This window comes from Amblyraja radiata, chromosome 3 (genome assembly GCF_010909765.2).
Source record: "Amblyraja radiata isolate CabotCenter1 chromosome 3, sAmbRad1.1.pri, whole genome shotgun sequence".
NCBI classification, from domain to species: domain Eukaryota; kingdom Metazoa; phylum Chordata; class Chondrichthyes; order Rajiformes; family Rajidae; genus Amblyraja; species Amblyraja radiata.
Window position 1 is genome coordinate 65,013,262 of NC_045958.1, and position 20,032 is coordinate 65,033,293.

General features: G+C 42.0%; 1 protein-coding gene across 1 annotated transcript in view; it reads right to left on the reverse strand.

Moving 5' to 3' along the window:
* adamts3 (ADAM metallopeptidase with thrombospondin type 1 motif 3) overlaps nt 1–20,032 on the reverse strand; it is a 268,172-nt gene that overhangs the window by 44,709 nt on the left and 203,431 nt on the right. Inside the window, exons 9-12 of the mRNA XM_033017939.1 lie at nt 18,284–18,427; nt 14,166–14,298; nt 6,645–6,758; nt 1,896–2,041 (exon numbers count right to left, since the gene is read on the reverse strand). Coding sequence (XP_032873830.1) covers nt 1,896–2,041; nt 6,645–6,758; nt 14,166–14,298; nt 18,284–18,427 — 537 coding nt within the window. The remainder of the gene's footprint in view (nt 1–1,895; nt 2,042–6,644; nt 6,759–14,165; nt 14,299–18,283; nt 18,428–20,032) is intronic.

Below are 20,032 nucleotides of genomic sequence, written 5' to 3' on the forward strand. Positions count from 1 at the left end.
CCGACTTCTGTTCTCGGAAGTTTTTTTTTTTAAATCGCGGGACAATTTAATCCCTGGAGTAAAATAAAAAGCTATTTCTAACGCTGTCAACGCCTACAATTGGACGGATCTCACGTAGGGGACAAAACATAAGATAAATCGTTTATTTTACATATAAACTAGCTTCTTAGGATGACTTTAATCCAAATTTCATTGGCGAAAATGCGATTTTGGCCCCTATACGAACCGGCAGTGTTTTTCCTGCCGATATGGAGTTCAAATTCACTGCAACCGCAACGTTCCAATCGATCTCGTTCCACAAAAACCCACTCGCAAGATGATTAAAATGCCCATTAATTTATAGGAATTAAACATTAAATTCCTTCCAGTTGGCCCATAAATTCATGAAAATGAGATTTAAAAATCATGTTATATTGTGAATTCTTGTGTGAATGTTATTTGGACACTTAGGCTATTTAAAAATGTTAACCTTTTCTTAAGAAATGGATAGATCTAGTAATTGAATTTTGTAATTAGCTACAATTAGGTAACTAACTAATTATATGCTTTAATTTCAGGTCATCCAAGTAAGATTGTTTCATATTTGTTTCAGAATGCTTCAATCTATAATAACTGTAAAATTCATTCAGTTCTATTAATTTTTAAGAAAGTTATGGGCTTTTGACTGTCCTCGATCACAGCTTTTGAGTTAAGTCAATAGAAAAGCAATAGGGAACAAGATGCTAATTTCAGAGTATGAAAATGGCCATAACATTTTTAATACTGAAGATATGAAAGTAAATAAGGTGTCAAATTAAACTTGTTTTGATGCTTTATCTGATGGGATAAATTGCAGACTTGATTTTTAAAATCTCAAAATGTTGTAACATTGCTACAATTCACCCATCAACCCACACATATTTGGGATGTGGGTGGAAATCAGAGCATCCAAGGAAAATGCACATAGTTACAAGGAGAAGATGCAAACCCCACTCTGTCAGCACCAGATGTCAGAATTGAACCTGGGTTGGAGAACCTCTGAGGCTGCACCTCCACTGTCAATATGTTGTGTCATCAATATTCCCCAGCCCCTTTTACTTCCAAAAATAGCAACAGTTTTGTTTTGTGAAGTTTTCGAATATTAATAACAAGTGGTATTTAGGCAAAAATTCGGCCATGAACTTTGAAAGGTGGGAGCAGAATGTATGGGGGGAAATGGTGTACATATGTTTCTTATCTTCTTTTCTAACCTTCTGTTTTCTTTAATGTCCCTCACATTAATTTCTGCAAGCTGCACTTTTTCATACTGGCACCAATGAGAAAGAAAGGACACCCTATGCATGCAAGTGCACAATATTGCACTCTGTGGCCCTGATGCTCCAGAGACAGTTGCCCGATCACTGTCTTTGTTGCTATTATGGAGAGTGCACTTTGGCAACAATCATTCATATGTAAGCAGAAATCCTACAGCAGCTCAGCATACAGCTGCCATCTGCGAGCGAGCAACTAGCTTTTTGCTGCATCTAAATGGCAGACAACATGGTAGTGATATCTTGGAGTGAGCAGGGCATTCAAATTTCATGATTTTCTTTGGGTGACCCCAATTTTGCAATGGGCCCAAACATTTAATTAACCCACTAAAAATGACGAATTCCAATTTCTAGGAGACAGAATCTATTTAGAATGTGTCAAAGAGCTAATGACACAAACTACAGCAACTTCTCCCGACAGAAAACAAAATGTAATTATTTCAGAAAAATGCCATGAGGATCAATTCCTGCATAATATTTGCAAAGAAATCAAATCAGTAATTTGCACAAGGTTTGATTGCCAATGGAAATCATCCAATTGCTGTGAAAGTACTGTCACTACACTCAGTCTTCATCAAAACAGCAATCATTCTTGGCAACACTTACGCTGGATTATTGCAGTGGCGAGTTTTAAATCGGACGCCCGATCCACAGGTTCGAGAACAGGATCCGAGTTTGCTCCATGATCCCCAGTTGCCGTCCTGCTTTAACTGCTGTGAAGTCCTCCATAAACAGTGACCTTGGTAGCACCACTGTTAGTTCAAATCAAAAATATCAGTATTGCGTATTAAGAAGCCTAATTATGTATATAGGCAGAAAATAATAACAACATTTTTTCTAGTGGCCACACATGATTGCATTTTTAAATGATTTACTACATTTCTTCTTAAATTATGATTCACAACCCACTTGGGGGAATTTTAAAAGTGTTTAGCCCACCTTTGTGAATGTTTAGTTTAGTTTAGTATAGAGATACAGCACGGAAATAGGCCCTTCGGCCCACCGGGTCCGTGACAACCAGCGATCCCCACATATTAACACTTTCCTGGGTTCAAGGAAGGAGCGTTCATGTCGCGGCTCTGTTACCACCAATCTTTCCACCACCGCGCACAAGAAGCACAAGAAGCGACAAGACAGACACCATTGTATGCAGATGCCGAGAAGTGTGTTCAGCTCTGGCTAAACAACTTCTAATCTTGTGTGTGGACTCGATAAGAAGAACACTTTCCTACATCTACTAGGGACAATTTTTACATTTACCAAGCCAATTAACCTACAAACCCATACATCTCTGGAGTGTGGGAGGAAACCGAAGATCTCGGAGAAAACCCACGCGGGTCACGTGGAGAAGGTACAAACTCTGTACAGACGGCACCCATAGTCGGGATCGAACCCGGGACTCTGGATCTGCATTTGCTGTAAGGCAGCAACGCTACTGCTACGCTAACATGCCCCCCCCCCCCAGATCTAAGATCTTCAGGAAACCAGAACACCAGGGGAAACCCATTGGAAGACTGTGTAAATGCGGGGAACTTGGTTCTAAAATAATCACCAGTTAGGGTCAAAGCTAAACCTGTGAAGCTGCACCATTAACTGTTGCGTCACTTTCTACTCCTGTGTCTTATGGACTCCCCCATATGGTTCAATGAAATTAAGATATATATGTAAAAAATATATATGGAAACAGGCCCTTCAGCCCACCAAGTCCACACCGACCAGCAATCTATCATACACCAATTCCATCCATTATGCCAGGGACAATTTACAGAAGCCAATTAACCTACAAACCTGTACTTCTTTCGGATATGGGAGAAACCAGAATATCCACAGAAAACCCATTTGGTAGTAAGGCAGCAACTCTACCACTTTGCCACCGTGCCACCCCATTAAATGATTTTTTCTGTAATATATTTATTATGGTATCATGTGAACAAAGATGAACACATGATTCTGATTTCTGCCCTTAGTTGGATAACACACATAACCATATAACCATATAACAATTACAGCACGGAAACAGGCCATCTCGACCCCTCTAGTCCGTGCCGAACACATAATCTCCCCTAGTCCCATATACCTGCGCTCAGACCATAACCCTCCATTCCTTTCCCATCCATATAACTATCCAACTATCCACATGTCCAGTCATTGTGTTTTATGGCTGGTTTTCAACCTCTTCAGGCTGAAGGTCTCGACCCAAAACATCACCCATTCTTTCTCTCCAGAGATGCTGCCTGTCCTGCTGAGTTTTTCTAGTTTTTAGTGTCTATCTTCAGTTTAAACCAGCATCTGCAATTCCTTCCTACACTATTTGTTAAGCAAAACATGTCCTATTCTAATAATATTATTCACCTCATCTAAGTTTTTTCTTCATCTCCGCTGCTGCAGAGAATACAATACCAGTTATCGAATCTTTCTTCAAAATGAAAAAAAAATCCAGCCCTGCCAACATCTTCATAAATTGCCCCTGGATCCTCTCCAGAGCAAATGCACCACTTCTACAATGTGTCATAGTCTTACAGCATGGAAACAGGCCCTTCATCCCAACTTGTTCATGCAGGCCCTTCATCCCAACTTGTTCATGCAGATCAAGATGCCCCATCTAAACTAGTCCCATTTATCTGCATTGGGCCCATATCCCTTTAAACTTTGTGTTTGCCAGTGTGTGAGTGAGAGTGTGTCAGTGTCAGTGTCAGTGTCAGTGAAGTGGCGACAACATCCGGAGTGAGTGGAGTCTTGGCGTTTCCCTCCCCCCTTCCCAGGAATGCGGGCCGGCCTAGGTGCTCCTTATCCAGCTGGGGTCCAGGGGAGGTGAGGGTCAGTGACCCGTGGGTCCGGGGGAGGTGAGGATCAGTGACCCGGGGGTCAGGCATCGGAGCGGAGCCTTAGCCCGAGATTCATCCCCACAGTTCCGGAGGTGGCACCGACGCCCAAACTCACCCGGTCTGCTCCTGGCTCCGGGCCGGGATTAAAACTCCATGGGGTGTGGACAGAGCGGCCGATGGACATAGAGTCGCCGGAGGTGAGGGTGGGAGGTGCGTGCCGTGCCTCAGGGGGGAAGGGGGAGGGGGATTGGTGCTGGGACCACCGCCGTCGTGTCTCACCTATCACACCATCTGCATAATAAAAATAACATGTTCCCTTTCCTGACTCTACCTCATAAGTACTTTAACGCTGTTAACAGAGCAAAGGGATATTAATCTAAAGAATCAAAATGGGGAAAGTGGAGACAATTTTTGCTTAAATGGTAATTCTAAGCCCATTCAGATCTGCATAGAGTCAGATTTATACGACATGTACATGGCTGGCCTAATTTTTCCATAATGATCAAGTTGGCATTCTGCGTGCCCAGGTACTGGCTGCCGTTCCCAGATCAGCTCTCTCCCAGGGACTGGCTGCAGTTCTCAAGGCTGGCTCGCCTGCCCCGATCCCGAGAAAACAAATTGAAAAAAATCCAGCGGTTCTTCAGGTTACGGGCCGGATTCGGCCCATGTGCCATAGGTAGCCGAACCCTGTCCTAGATGTTTGGCCTCATTGTGGTCCCCCCCCCATGTTTTACAACCGATTCACCTGGTTAGTTCTATCTCTGGCTGCTTCATGTTGTCAGCGGCTGCACATCCAACCAAGAAAGAAGAGAAGAGAGGAGACGCGATGTCACTCACAGGCGTCAACTGACGCACTTCCCCAGACTGCACAGATAGCTGTGTTGTGGCGCAAAGAGACAAACTGTGCAGGGACTGAAGACAGCGTGAGAATTCTGTCATCAGCGTGAGAATTGGCTGAAATGCATGACTCTCAGGCTCAAAGCGTGAGAGTTGGCAGCCCTGTCTAAGGCCAGGATGTGACAACAGACACACAGGGAGACACATACACAAAGGAAGAAACACACACACACAGGGAGACACACACACACACACACACACACACAGGGAGACACACACACAGGGAGACACACACACACGGGGAGACACACACACAGGGAGACACACACACACACAGGGAGACGCACACACACACAGGGAGACACACACACACACAGGGAGACACACACACAGGGAGACACACACATACACACACACAGGGAGACACACACACATACAGGGAGGCACACACACACACACAACGAGACACATACAGGGAGACAGACACACACACACACACACACCTGTTCTATCCCCTCCATCCATGCTCTCCTTCCCTCCCTCCTCCCCCTCTCTTTCCTGCCCCCATCCCTCCCTCTTTCCTCCCCCCTTTCCTCCCCCTCCTTCTCTTTCCTCGCCCTCCCCCTTTCTCCCCTTTCTCCTTCCCTTCCTTCATCTCCTTTCTACATTCCCTCCCCCTGTCTCTATTTGCTTCCATCCCTCCCTTTTTTTCTTTCCCTCTCTCTCTCTCTTTCTCCCCTCCCTCTCTCTCCCCTGCCGCCCACCGTCTGACGGGCACGGTGTCACGTGGATTGGCGGCGCTGGCGCTGCCGTGTGAGTTGAAGGGCAGGAGGGAGGGAGCGAGGCTGCAGTGGCGACCGGAAGCGCAGCGTCGCAGCCGGCAAACAGAGGCGCTGATACCCGGCGGCTGCACATCCGACCAAGAAAGAAGAGACGCGACGTCACTCACAGCCGTCAACCGACGCGCTTCCCCAGACTGCACAGATCGCTGTCATGTGGCGCAAAGAGACAAACTGTGCAGCAAAAATCGTATAGCTCCCCTATAGAATCTTTGCTGTGCAGGGACTTAAGACAGCGTGAGAATTCTGTCATCAGCGTGAGGGCGTGAGAAATTGTTGAAATGCGTGACTCTCACGCTCAAAGCATGAGAGTTGGCAGCCCTGGGTGAAGCCTTCTTCATGTGTCAGCTCATTTCTGTTCTCTGCTGAGCCCAGGGACAGAGCACAAACATCCGAGGGTGAGGCCCCACTTACATGAGGATGGTTTAGGAATAATGTGATTCTTTCAAATTCTGTCATTTTGTGATAAATACGGTAGATGCAGTAAGCTGTTTGGATGCACATGGTAATATTCACTTCATTGACTTCACTGTTGTAGGAACAAAAAATTCCTAACCTTATTTGATCTTCAAAGACTAATTGGACTTTTCGGACTGTAGGTTATTGAAAAAAGTCATGGAGGATGTTCAGCAGAAGCCAAGAAAGGACATTTGATATGGTGCAATGTTATTTCATCTCAGTGACATGTTCCCTTATACGGTTGACTGGGGTAATGGAAGATATACTGCACGTTCCTGACTTTGTTGACTTTGTTGTCAAAGCGGTCAAGAATTAGGTCTGCAATGTTTCAGTAACTGTTGGTAACAAATATCATTTTGTCCAAAACAGATAACTACGTCCGATAGCTACCTCACCTTTCCAGGAGCACACTCTGTTCCATCCAAGGGAGGACCTTTCTTTGTCTTGCAGAAGAATGGGTTGTCTGGGTGGCTGCACCATAGCTGCTTGCATGGATCAAAGGTGCGAAACTGGAACACAAGTAAATGAAATTCCATTTGTCTTAAACCAATTTTCAACAATTAACTAAATGCTGTTAAGGCTCAAGGTTCCAAATCTAAATATATATCTAAATAGCTTACACATGTTAAAAGTAAAATGATAAGTGCATTGGGCCATGTTGTAAATTTATAGTCCTACACTTATGAATAACAGGATTCAAGCAACAGGGCCAATTAAATCCTCCTGCCTAAAACCCCTGTCTCACGGTGCGAGTCCAGCCACGAGTGATCCCGAGTTAAAAACAAATCAAACTCGTGGTAATCACGTAGAATTAACTTAGCGGGAACGTCGAAACTCGTGAACGTAACTTAGTGACTCGTAACGCTAACGGCAGGTACTCGGGAAAATTGTTAACTCTTGAAAAATTTTCATCACGTTGAAAGATTTCCACGAGTCAAATTTATTCTTGAAGGAAAAATTTGAAACTTTTAAACTCGTTGTAATACCGTAGTAGCCCGTGAGTTTACCGTAGTGACTCGTGAGTAACTCGTGGGTTTGGCCTGAGTGCCAGAAGTGAAATGTTGAAGATTAGTCAGACCTTAATGGAAAGAGAGTTAATTTACATACAAACATAGACAATAGGTGCAGGAGGAGGCCATTTGGCACTTCGAGCCAGCACCGCCAATCATTGTGATCACGGCTGATCATCCACAATCAGTAACCTGTGCTTGTCTTCTCCACATATCCCTTGATTCCGTGACAATAAACTAAACTAAACTTTACATCTTGTATCCGTGCACTGTGGACGGCCTGATTCTAATCATGTATAGTCTTTCTGCTGACTCGTAAAGCACGGAACAAACAAAAATTCTCACTGTACCTCGGTTTACGTGACAATAAAATAAACAAAATATTGATCACAGTGCTGATCTCAGGCAGCTGATGATGTGAAATCCAAAATACTGGCACTGTGGCCAGTGGTGGAGTTGCAGCATAAGAGACCCGGGTTCGATCTTGACTACCGGTGCTGTCTGTACGGGGTTTGTACGTTCTCCCCTTGACTGTGGTTTGTCCATTTTCCCCGGGAGCTCCAGTTTCCTCCCACGCTCCAAAGACGTACAGGTTTGTTGGTTAATTGGCTTGGTGTAATTGTAAATTGTCTCTAGCGTGTGTAGGATAGTGTTAATGTGCGGGAATCGCTGGACGGCACGGACTTGCTGGGCCGAAAGACCTGCTTCCGCCCTGTATCTCTATACTAAACCAAACTAAACCTCAAGAGAAAAACTTACTTTGCTTTTGTAATGGGCAGAGTCTGTGACAGTGTTCACACTCTCTTGTGTCTCTGTTTTGTTTTGTTTCCTTGCCTGTGAACTGGCTAGAATTTGCAACGGTCAGCAGTCAGGAAATACTGACTAAAAAGGACGGGGGGGGGGGGGGGGGGGGGGAGGGAGGATTCAGCTACCAGTCTATGATGTATGATGGCAAGTTTCTTTGCAGATGCAACCTTCTGCCCCGAGCTAAACGCTTCAGATACTCTTTTCAAAAATTCAGGTTCATAGAAAGAAATGTGAACAACTTTGTTTAGTTTAAGGAGTGTCAAAATGAACTGCAGATACCTGTTTACACTGAAGATACACACAAAATGCTGGAGTAACTCAGCAGGTCAGGCAGCATCTCTGGGCAAAAGGAACAGGTGGTGGTTTTGGGTCTGATTAAGGTGTCTCGACCCTAAACAACACCTATTGCTTTTCTCCAGAGATGCTGCCTGACCTGCTGAATTACTCCAGCACTTTGCGTCTATCTTTTGTTTGTTGTAGTTTAGTTAGTGTACAGTGAAAAGCTTTTTGTTGTGTGCTATCCAGTCAACGGAAATACTATATATGATTACAATTGAGCCATCCAGAGTGTACGGATACTGGATAAAGGGAATAACGTTTATTGAGAGGGAATTGGTGAGCTTGGCTTTCAATTTTATTTCAGCATGGAACTATTGCACGGCTTCTATGAATAATATTTATAGACAATGTTCTATATTCTACCAAAGATTGCATTACAAAGTGGGTGAGCCCTGAATGACAGGAAACTTTTACTGATAACATGTCTCATACCTCACCAAAATGCTGGAGTAACTCAGCGGGTCAGGCAGCATCTCTGGAGAGCATGGGTAGGTGACGTTTTGGGTCGAGACCCTTCTTCAGAAGGGCCTACTCAGGACCGTTTGACCCAAAATGTCACCTTCCCACGTTCTCCAGAGATACTGCTGCCCGGCCCACTGAGTTACACCAGCACCTTGTGGCTTAGGAACTGTAGATGCTGCTTTACTTAAAAAGACACAAAGTGTTGGAGTAACTCAGCAGGTCAGGCAGCAGCATCTCGGAGAACATAGATAGACGGGTAACATTTTGGGTTGGGACCGTTCTAGAAGATAGAACAGTTCCTTGTATCTGCATTAACCTTGGAGTTTGTTTGTGAAATGCCTTCAGGTCCCCTGTAGAGAGAGGATATCTCTCCCATCTGTGCGTCAATTATAATCACAGAGCTCGTTCCCTCTCGAGGGTCAATATAGTGTATCTCCCACTTCATCATCAGCTGTAGAATCAGTTTCTGCCCACTGCCTCAAAGTGCAACCAGGCTGCAAGTCATCCAAGTTAGCTTTAACCTGTGCTCTCTCTCACTATATCATTGCTCTGACGGACATACTGGGTGAGTAGAGAGACATACACTGCTATCCCTCTGGTCTACGGACCTTGCTGTCGGGGGGAAAGATAACGTTAATGTTCAATTTACCTAATCTTTTTGTTAGATGTTTACCAATGTTTTGATGAGAGATAAATTAAGGGAATAAAACAATCTTACTAGACACAAAAAGCTGGAGTAACTCAGCCAAGCCGGCAGCATCTCTGGAGAGAAGGGTCGAACCGTTTTTTCAGTCTGAAGGAGGGACTCGACCAGAAACGTCACCCATTCCTTCTCTCCAGAAATGCTGCATGTCCCGCTGAGTTACTCCAGCATTTTGTGTCTATCTTCAGAGTAAACCAGCATCTGAAGTTCCTCCCGACACAAAACAGCCTATGCCTTTCAATGATTGATGCCAGACCTTGAACAAATGCAGTTCAAATGGACTTTTGAATGCAATTTTGGAAGGATTGTTTCTTGAAACAAATTGCTCTATAGTTACAACCTTTATTGTCATATTGTAGAGCATATGACTCATATGTTTGCAGACAATATACTGTACAAATTAGTGGAGTCGTAGATGATGAAGAAGATTGCCAAAGTTTATAGTGGTATATAGATCAGCCAGAAAGTTGGAGCTAGCAGTGGCAGGTAGAATTTATATTGACAATGTGAGTTAATGTAGTTTGGAACATCCAAATGCTGGTGAGATATAGAAAGTAAATAGCAGAGATTTCTGGTGAGTTGTCTTGGAGTGCAAGTCCTTAGTTCCCTGAAGATGGCAAAATAGGTGGACTGAGAGTGAGGAAGACATTTGGTATGATTGTCTTTGTATTGAGACATTGAGTATAAGAATTAGTATGTCATGTTGCAGTTGATTACACTGCAGGAAAGATGTGGTGATGCTAGGGAGGGTCCGGAAAGATTCACCAAGATGTTGCCTGGAATGAAGATCTGATGTTATAAGGAGATATTGGATAGGCTGGGGTTATTCTCACTGGAAGGAAGGAAACTGAGGGGGTGATCTTATAGAATTTTGTTTTAAATTATCAGTGCTATAGATAGGATCATTGGTCAGAATCTTATTTGAGTGCCGGAAAGTCTAGAAGTAGAATACAAAGGTTAAAGATGAAAGGGAAAGAAATTAAAGATCTGAGGAGTATTTTTTTCACCAAGAGAGTGGGAATATCTGGAATGTACAGACAGAAGGGCTAGTAGAGGGAGAGACAATTACATCAAATTAAAAAGATGTTTGGGATGCTAATGTCAGCCTTAATAGTCAGCCTGGACAAGGTCAGCCAAAAGGGATTGTTTCTTTGCTGTATGCATTTGGAATTCTATGATTCATATCTTTGCAAGAATTGGATCTGCCTCAAGTTTCTCTTGCCAAAAACAAAATCTATGCCGATTACAATATGATGTTACTGCTAATTGCAACACTCAGTTATGGGAACTTTGTAGCACATAATTACTCAATACACCTCAGCAACGAGGCATTATACACATTCAAAGTTAAAACATAGAAAATAGGTGCAGGAGGCCATTCGGCCCTTCGAGCCAGCACCACCATTCATTGTGATCATGGCTGATCGTCCCCTATCAATAACCCGTGCCTGCCTTCTCCCCATATCCCTTGACTCCACTAGCCCCTAGAGCTCTATCTAACTCTCTCTTAAATCCATCCAGTGACTTGGCCTCCACTGCCCTCTGTGGCAGGGAATTCCATAAATTCACAACTCTCTGGGTGAAAACCTTTTTTCTCACCTCAGTCTTAAATGACCTCCCGTTTATTCTAAGACTGTGGCCCCTGGTTCTGGACTCGCCCAACATTGGGAACCTTTTTCCTGCATCTAGCTTGTCCAGTCCTTTTATAATTTTATATGTTTCTATAAGATCCCCCTCATCCTTCTAAACCCTAGTGAATACAAGCCTACAACGTCTGTGTCCATCTTCTAGGGTAGAATCAGTGAAATCTCACCAATGGATTAAAGGCCAATGCCATAACATGGATTATGTGGACTTTATTTTCTTGATATACTATTTTGTGCCAGTTAAGCATTCACAAACAACACATTTAATACTGAATGTCATTTTCAAGGCATCCTGCAATAAGTAATATATGGTTTGAAATTCCACTTGTAAGTATGATACTAAACATGACGTCTTTAAAAATCAGGAGATGAAATTTGAGGGGAAAAAACCCAAATTATTTAATAATAATCATGTGTGAAACCCAAGTTTGAAATGAAAATTTGACTATGATCGATGGGGCATCAATTGTACACTTGCTCTTTACTTATCCTCCCATATTATTTGTCCCAATCCATAATAGAATCTTTGATTCACCATATCCATGTCTGATAAATAATTATCCAGACTGGAAATCCCAAACATAGGTTTTGTGAATGCTTTGCCGACCCCCTCCCTTTTATCTGCAGGTGTAATCCTAAACTTCCAGGTCTATGTTTGAAAATGAGTGTCCATTCTACCATAGCTTCTACCAAACGTCTCAATGACTGCAGGCAGTGAGCATCTCCAGAACAAGAACTATCAGAATTATTTTTCTGTTCTACTCAAACTCTCCATCCTCTCCACTCCTACACCAATTCACTAAAGCTCACCACAAGCTTAGGAAGATTAAGTTATCTTTGTATCAAGTGATTTAAAAATTTCTAAACTTAACACTGAGGTTAAGAAATTTAAACTACTGTTCCCATTTTTTTTCAGAGGGTAAAAAATGTACAATGGTTCCACCAATCTTTACAGGAATAAGATAGCAATGGGCTAGAGAAATGTCTCTAGCACACAATATTGACTTGGACACCTCAATTGGTTCAGTGGAGTGAAGGAGGGAGGTTTTCAATCCATAGAATCATGATTGCCCTTGTATCCACTGTCTTGGAGGTGAGCATTATAGCTATTTTTGAAGAGGTATCATAGTCCATGGCTAAATTAACCAACTGTGGTTAGCTGAATTATGGGTAGTGATGAGTCAGCATACAGAGAGAGAGAGAGATAGAACAGCTGGTTGAGTGGCACTGCAGCGACAGCCTCTCGCTCAGTCAACAAGACCGAGGAACTAATCATTGACTGCAGAAAAGGAAAGTCAGGAGATCACCTGCCTGTTGTTGCTGGGTCATCGATGGAAAGAGTTAGCAGCTTCATGTTCCAGGGCATTAACATCTTAGATGACCTGTCCTGGGTCGACCATATGCAGGTAATCATAAAGAGGATGTGATATTGCCTCTATTTACCTAGAGTTTAAAGAGATTAGACTTGCCATTGGATACTTCTACAGATAGAGAGTATCCTGACTGGTTGCATCATGGCCTGGTATGGTAATTCCAATCCACAAGGAATGCAAAAGGCTGTGGAGATGGAGAACCCAGCCTGGGCCATCATGGGCACAGCCCTCACCTCCATCCAAAGCATCTACATGAGGCACTGACTCAAGAAGGCAGCATATATCATCGATCCCAATATCCAGGTCAAGTCCTCATCTCACTGCTACCATCAGGTAGGAACTACAGAAGCCTGTAGTCCCACATCACTAGGTTCAAGAACAACTACTCTTCTACAACTATCAGTTTCTGGAATTGACCTACACAACCCCAATCCTACATCAACAATGGAGTACTCTGGTCCATCACTTGCACTACCAGGGACTTATTTATTTTACCTAATTAGGTTTTGTATCTCATGTCTTGTTTTTTTTGCATTGTTCTTTCTCTTTGAAATTTTATGCGCAATTTATGTACCATTTGCTTTTGTTTGTTCATCTGTGTCTGTGATGCTGGTGCTGCAAACAAGAATTTCATTATATCTGCACCTCATCATACTTGGGCATATGATAATATACTTGACGAGGTATGACCCCACGTACTGTGAAGAGGACAATATGGTCATAACTAATTTTCTTCTCAAATCTCACTTTCCCCATGTTCTCATACCCTTTTCAGTTTTGTAAATTGTACATCATTTGTACAGTAAATAGAAAATAAATAGGCACTTTTAGTGCTAATCAAAATGATGCCATTCAATTGTTCTGATTTGGCTGTTTGTGAAAGTGACTATGCATAAATTAGATGCTATATTACCTAATTTATAACCAATGCTTACATTTCAATAATACAAATATGACTGCAAATCTCATAAATATAAAAAGCTTTTTTTATAGGTTATCCAATAAGCAATAAATTCAATTCTTTAAACTGTAACACAGAGCCAAACAGGCAGGCAAGAATCAGACATGGAATCAGGTTGCTAGCCCTCAATTCACCAACATTAACATCCAGCTGCATAAACAAACCTGAATGTAATGTCTCAGTTAGTTTCATTCGATATACTAAAAATTAGCCTTTTGAAATTATCTCTTTTTTTTTGAAGTACCAGATTCAAACTGCAAGAAATACATTCAAGTGGTTGGCCAAGTTTGTGTGTTCTGCCGTTTTCTGTTAATAAATTTCTAAAATAAAGCAAACAAACTTAAAAGGCTGGGAGATGAGATAATATGAGTACGGTCAATGACAGCAGATAAAAAGTGTCCTCCTCAACATTAAAACCAAGGCATTTCAACAAGGAGCAATGAATCAAACTTGAAATTTCAACTGGCACCACATGATGCGGTTGACCCCCAGATTTTCCATCTCTTTTTAAGATGACCCTCTGACCAATCATTTTTAGCACTAACCACCCTTCATCATACATTTCAATTTTTAATCTTTAACCTCCGTCTATTGCAATAATTAAATAAAACATACAGCTGTGCACATCTTGTAGCCCACACCAAAATCGAAGCGGCATTGTTCATCCATTGAGTAGTTTATCCCCGGTAATTCTGGAATCTTTGGCCAATCGTGTTCAAATGGATCATCTAGGAGGCAGTCATAAGAGCTGTGGGAAGCAAAGAAAAGAATGAACGTGTGATTCCCTCATTAGAAACGTGACCCCCAACTGTTTATCTTCATATGTTGATAGAATGGAACGACTGGGCTTGTATACTCTGGAATTTAGAAGGATGAGAGGGACTCTTATTGAAACATTAAGGGATTGGACACGCTAGAGGCAGAAAACATGTTCCCGATGATGGGGGAGACCAGAACCAGGGGCCACAGTTTAAGAATAAGGGGTAAGCCATTTAGAACGGAGATGAGGAGACTTTTTCACACAGAAGATTGAGGCCAATTCTCTGGATGCTTTCAAGGGAGAGTTAGATAGAGCTTTTAAAGATAGCAGAGTCAGGGGATATGGAGAGAAGGTAGGAACGGGGTACTGATTGTGGATGATCAGCCATGATCACAGTGAATGGCGGTGCTGGCTCAAAGGGCCGAATGGCCTACTCCTGCACCTAATGTCTATTGTTGACTTACTCCAATAGATTTTCCTGAGGATATTTATAAAATGTGATGTTTTCATGTTCCAGCTTTTCATAGCTCATCGCTGTCTGTTAAGGCAGCCGCTCCCATTATGCCATGCACTCCCATGAGTGTTATGTCCAGCTGGAATCACCAGGTACCCTATGCCTCGGGAAAGGAATCTATAATCTATCTATATCATCTATCACCAAACATCAACCAAAATGAAGTGCTTTCAAAGACTGGCAATGGCCACATCTGTGCCAGCCTTCCAGACAATCTATGCCTCCTCCAATTTACGTACTGGAAAAATAGGTCTATGGAGGAGACAATCTCACTTGAACTACATCCGGCCAATAAGAACACCAATATCAGGGTGCTATTCATTGACTGTAGCTTAGAATTTAACACCATAACACCAAATAAGCTCACCCATAAACTACTGAACTTTGGTTTTGGGGACTCCATCTGCAACTGGCTTTTAGACTTCTGACCTGCTAACCTCAGTCAGCTAGAATTGGTCATGATATTTCCTCCTTCATGATTCTCACCTCTTGTGATTGTGTGCTCAGCCCCTTGCTTTACTCCCTGTATGCCCATAACTGTGTGGTTAAGTACAACGCCAACTTGATATTTAAGGTCACTGATGCTACCACCGCTGTGGGTTGGACACACAATAACAATGAGACGAAGTACAGGAACACGATTGAGATGTCATGGTATCAGGACAATAATTTAGCCCTTAACATCAGCAAGATGAAATAATCAGTTGTTGAACTACGGAAGTGAAGGAGTGAACACAACCCGAAGGGTCTCGACCCGAAACATCTCCAGAAATGCTGCCTGACCTGCTGAGTTACTCCAACATTTTGTGTCTATCTTCAGTATAAATCAACTTCTGCAGTTCCTTCCCACACCTATCCTCATCAAAAGTGTTGCTGTAGAGACGGTCAACGGTCACGATCTGACACATCCATGACACCATCAACCTAAACTGATCCGTTCACACTGGTGCGGTGATCAAGAAAGCGCACAAGTCTATTTGTTAGGCATCTGAGAAGATGCAGCATGTCCACAAGGATTCTCGCAAACATCTACAGATTTGCTGTAGAAAAGTATTCTGACATGATACATCTCGGCCTGGTTAGGCAACTGCACTGTGCTTGACCAGCTGATCTTACAGAGAATGGTGAATGCAGCCCAGTCCATCACAGGCTCATCACTTACTTTCAACCTGTCCATCGTCATGGCACATTGCATCAGGAAAGCTGTAAGTATCTACAAGGATGCACGCCACCCTCTTTTCTCTCTCTTACATTCTGGAACAAAAATCTGGGGCTAGATAGCTTGAAATCAGACTTAAGAACAACTTCCTTCCCACCACAATAATCTTGCACTATTTTGCTGTTGTGCACTCACTGTATTCATTGTATGTTTTATCATTACTGTGTTCATTCTGTGATCATGTGAACAAGGAATTTCATCGCACCCTGGTGTATATGACAGTAGACTATTCAGAATCTGAATCCTATAGTGGAAAGTTTAAAAAATCTAGAGATCCAAGGAAGCTATATCTACCACACTTTATGTATCAGATGACATGTATTGTACAAAATATACCAATACATAATACAGCTCCAAATGACAGCTTGTAAATTGGTTTACACCCATTATACTAACCTATTTCATATTCAATACATTTCTCAATGCATGACTTTCATATTTGCAATAATCAAGTACAAATATCTTAGAATGACTCATCATAGAGTTATACAGAATAAAAATGAGCCTAAGCAGGTCCAATGTCAAGCATCAACATTTATCACATTTACCATAACTTGGTCCATAGTGGTCTATGCCTTGACAATTCACATGCTCGTCTAGATCCATATTAAATGTGTCCACCAGGTTCAAAAATAGCTTCTTCCCAGTAATCATCAGGCTCTCGAACTCTACACAACAGTAGAGTGGCGCAGCGGCAGAGTTAGTGTCTTACAGCGGCAAAGTCATGTGTTCGATTCCAACTATGTGTGCTGTCTGTACGGAGTTTGTATATTCTCCCTGTGACTGCACGAGTTTTCTCTAGTTGCTGCCATTTCCACCCCCATTCCAAAAAAGTACAGATTTGTATGTAAATTGGCGTCTGTAAAAAATTGTTCCTAGTGTATAGGATAGAACTAGTGTACAGGTGATCGCTGGTCACCGTGGACTTGGTGGGCCGCAGGGCCTGTTTCTATGCTGTTTCTCCAAAACTAAAATAACACTGAAATCAGCAACGATGAACCTTTATGGACTGTGTCTTATGGGCCTGTCCCACTTAGGTAATTTTTCAGGCGGGGGCAAGGGCAAGCGGGGGGAGCGCTGTCTGAAATTCACACGATGTAAAACCAAGGTGATACAGACACACACCGTGAATAACAGGAACGTTGGCGCTGTAATTAAGATGGTTAGCACAGTGTACAGTAAGTCCTTTAAAAGAGGGAGGGGGGGGGGAGAAGGAGGGAGAAGGAGTGGAGACAACTGTTAAGAAGCCAGACAACATTTAAGAAGCCAGAGATACACGGCTGTGAAGTTCGGCGGACATTTAACATTACCGGTCGGTTATCCTTGGTTCTGAAAACTACTGCTTACGTTTTTCTCCCCCAATGAGCCAATGAAATTCACCTGTCAGCACCAGCTACAGCCTACGAGAACCTAAGTGAACCTTCGACTTCCTGGCAACCTACTAGGACCTCCTGGCGACCAACCTACGGCTCGAGAATTCTCGCCATTCTCCATGCCGGCTTCATTCTAGTCGCCGCTAATTTTTCAACATGTTGAAAAATTCTTGCCGACCATAATGAGGCCGCGACTAGTTCCCTTCACACACACAGGCAGTATGATCCAGCATGTTTGTAACATAGTCACAAATTCAATCAGGCTAGTTTGACACAACTTGCTCTTTAAAATTCCATACTTGGTCAGCTTGACCCTGTCAACAACTTCTAATAACTCCTCCAACATAGATGTTAGCTTATGACGTTGATATGAGGATTCAGGCTGGAATCATTGCTTTTACTCAATGACACTTTGAAGAGAATTACACATCCTAACACTTTCAAAATCTTTCTTTCTCTGCTTTCAGTTTTTACCTATATTTCCTATCAAAGATGCAATTCCTTCTACCTCAGCTGTTTCTATTGGAAAACTTATATTTCCAATGCTGACAGCACAAGATTTCCCCTCATCTCTCTCAAGATTGTGACAACTTGAATGCTTCAATCAATGAAATAGACATTCCCTATTCAATCTATCAAAACCCTTCATCGTTTCATATACTATCAATCTATTTATTTTTGAGTGAAACATTATTTTGTTCCAGGCCAAACACATTTGTGGGAGCAATACATCAAGATTTAAATTATCCACGACAGCCATGACCATCATAAAACCCTTTCATCCTCCATAGCACCAATAGAGAGGATTAAAAAATATATTATTTAAAGTCAAGGCAAATTATTATTCTCACCACTTGAGATACTCACTGAAGATATCGCTTAAGTTCTTGCCCACTACATCGAGACCAATGAAATCGATGAAATGCGGCTTGGACCAAGGGTGCCATTACACTTCCCATACTGGTTTCGTCACCACACCGGTTTCCTTGACCATCGTGTTCCATTCCCAAGCTATAAGAGTGTCAAGTAAAAAGTTATTACTCAAGGAACAGTTGACATTATTTAAAACAAAATTGCACACACATTACTCACATTACTTTGGGAGGCACAGTGGCACATCTAAGCGATGGCTTAGATTGCACACCAAATCCACTACTTCGTTAGAAGGCTTAGGAAGTTCAACGTCCCCAACAACTCTCACCAACTTCTACAGATGCGCCATAGAAAGCATTTTAGTGGGGTACATCACGGCATCGTTTGGGAACAGCTCCATCCAAGATTGTAAGAAATTGCAGAGAATTGTGGACACAGCCCAGACCATCATGCAAACCAATCTCCCTTCCATTGACTCCATCTACAACTTCACGCTGCCTCAGGAAGGCCAGCAGCATAATCAAGGATGAGTCACACAGTGGATGCTGCCTCTTCTCCCCTCTGCGATCAGGCAAGAGGTGCAGAAGTGAGAAAACGCTTACCTCCAGATTCAGGGACAGTTTCTTCCCAGCTGTTTTTTTTTTTTTTTTTAAATATTTTTATTAGAAGCAATGTACAAAAGTATAAACCGCGGCATATGACATAATACATTTATTGTACAGCTTCCATTTTAATTTTAACAAAGATGAAATAGAAAAAGAGAGAAAGAGCAAGAAGAAAGTGAAAAAGAAAGTGAATGTGTAAGAATAGAACCCCTAAACTACCAAAAGAGTAAGTAAAAACTTAAAAAAAAATAAAAAGACGAAAACAAAAAAAAGGAAAAAAAAAACACAAAAAGTGTTGATATACCTGCTTCATTTCTCACCACACCCATCACCCAGTCCGTAAATCGGTTTAATTCCGAAGTTGTGTTGCACCATACTATCCTTGTAATTAATCAATGAAAGGAGACCATTTCTTTGAAAATTGCTCTGATTTTCCTGCTAAGACAAGTCTCATATCTTCAAGATGTAGCGTCTCAGACATGTTTGTAATCCACATTTTAAGAGTTGGGGGAAGATGTATTTTTCCAAAATTTAAGTATAAGTTTTTTCGCCATTATCAGGCCATAATTAAGGAAACGTCTTTGAAATATTGATAGCTCAGAGCAGGCTCCTGCTGTTCCGAAAATAATCAGTCCTATATGGGGGTCCAGTTTTGTTTTTAATAATTTTGAGAAAATGTCAAAGATTTCTTTCCAAAAGTTATGGAGTTTTATGCAAGAGGCAAAGGAGTGTGTTATAGTTGCTTCTTGAGAGAGACATTTGTCGCAAATAGGAGATACATTTGAAAAAATCTTATTCAGTTTAGTTTTTGAGTAGTAGAGTCTGTGGAGTATTTTGAATTGGATTAATATGTGTCTAACATTAATCGAACAATTATGTATATACAAGAAATATTTTTCCCATCAGTCTTTGGTGATTTTTAGGCCTAATTCCTCTTCCCATTCCCTTCTAATTACGTCTGTCGATGGGATTTCTATATTTAGAAGGATATTGTACAAGTTTGATATTAGATTGTTTGTGTCAGAGTTTCTATTCATACCTTTGTCTAATATATTTGGCAGCAGAGTTTGATAATCGTGGGTATATGTTTTCAAATAATCTCAAATTTGAAGAAATCTAAAATATTGATTACCTTTCA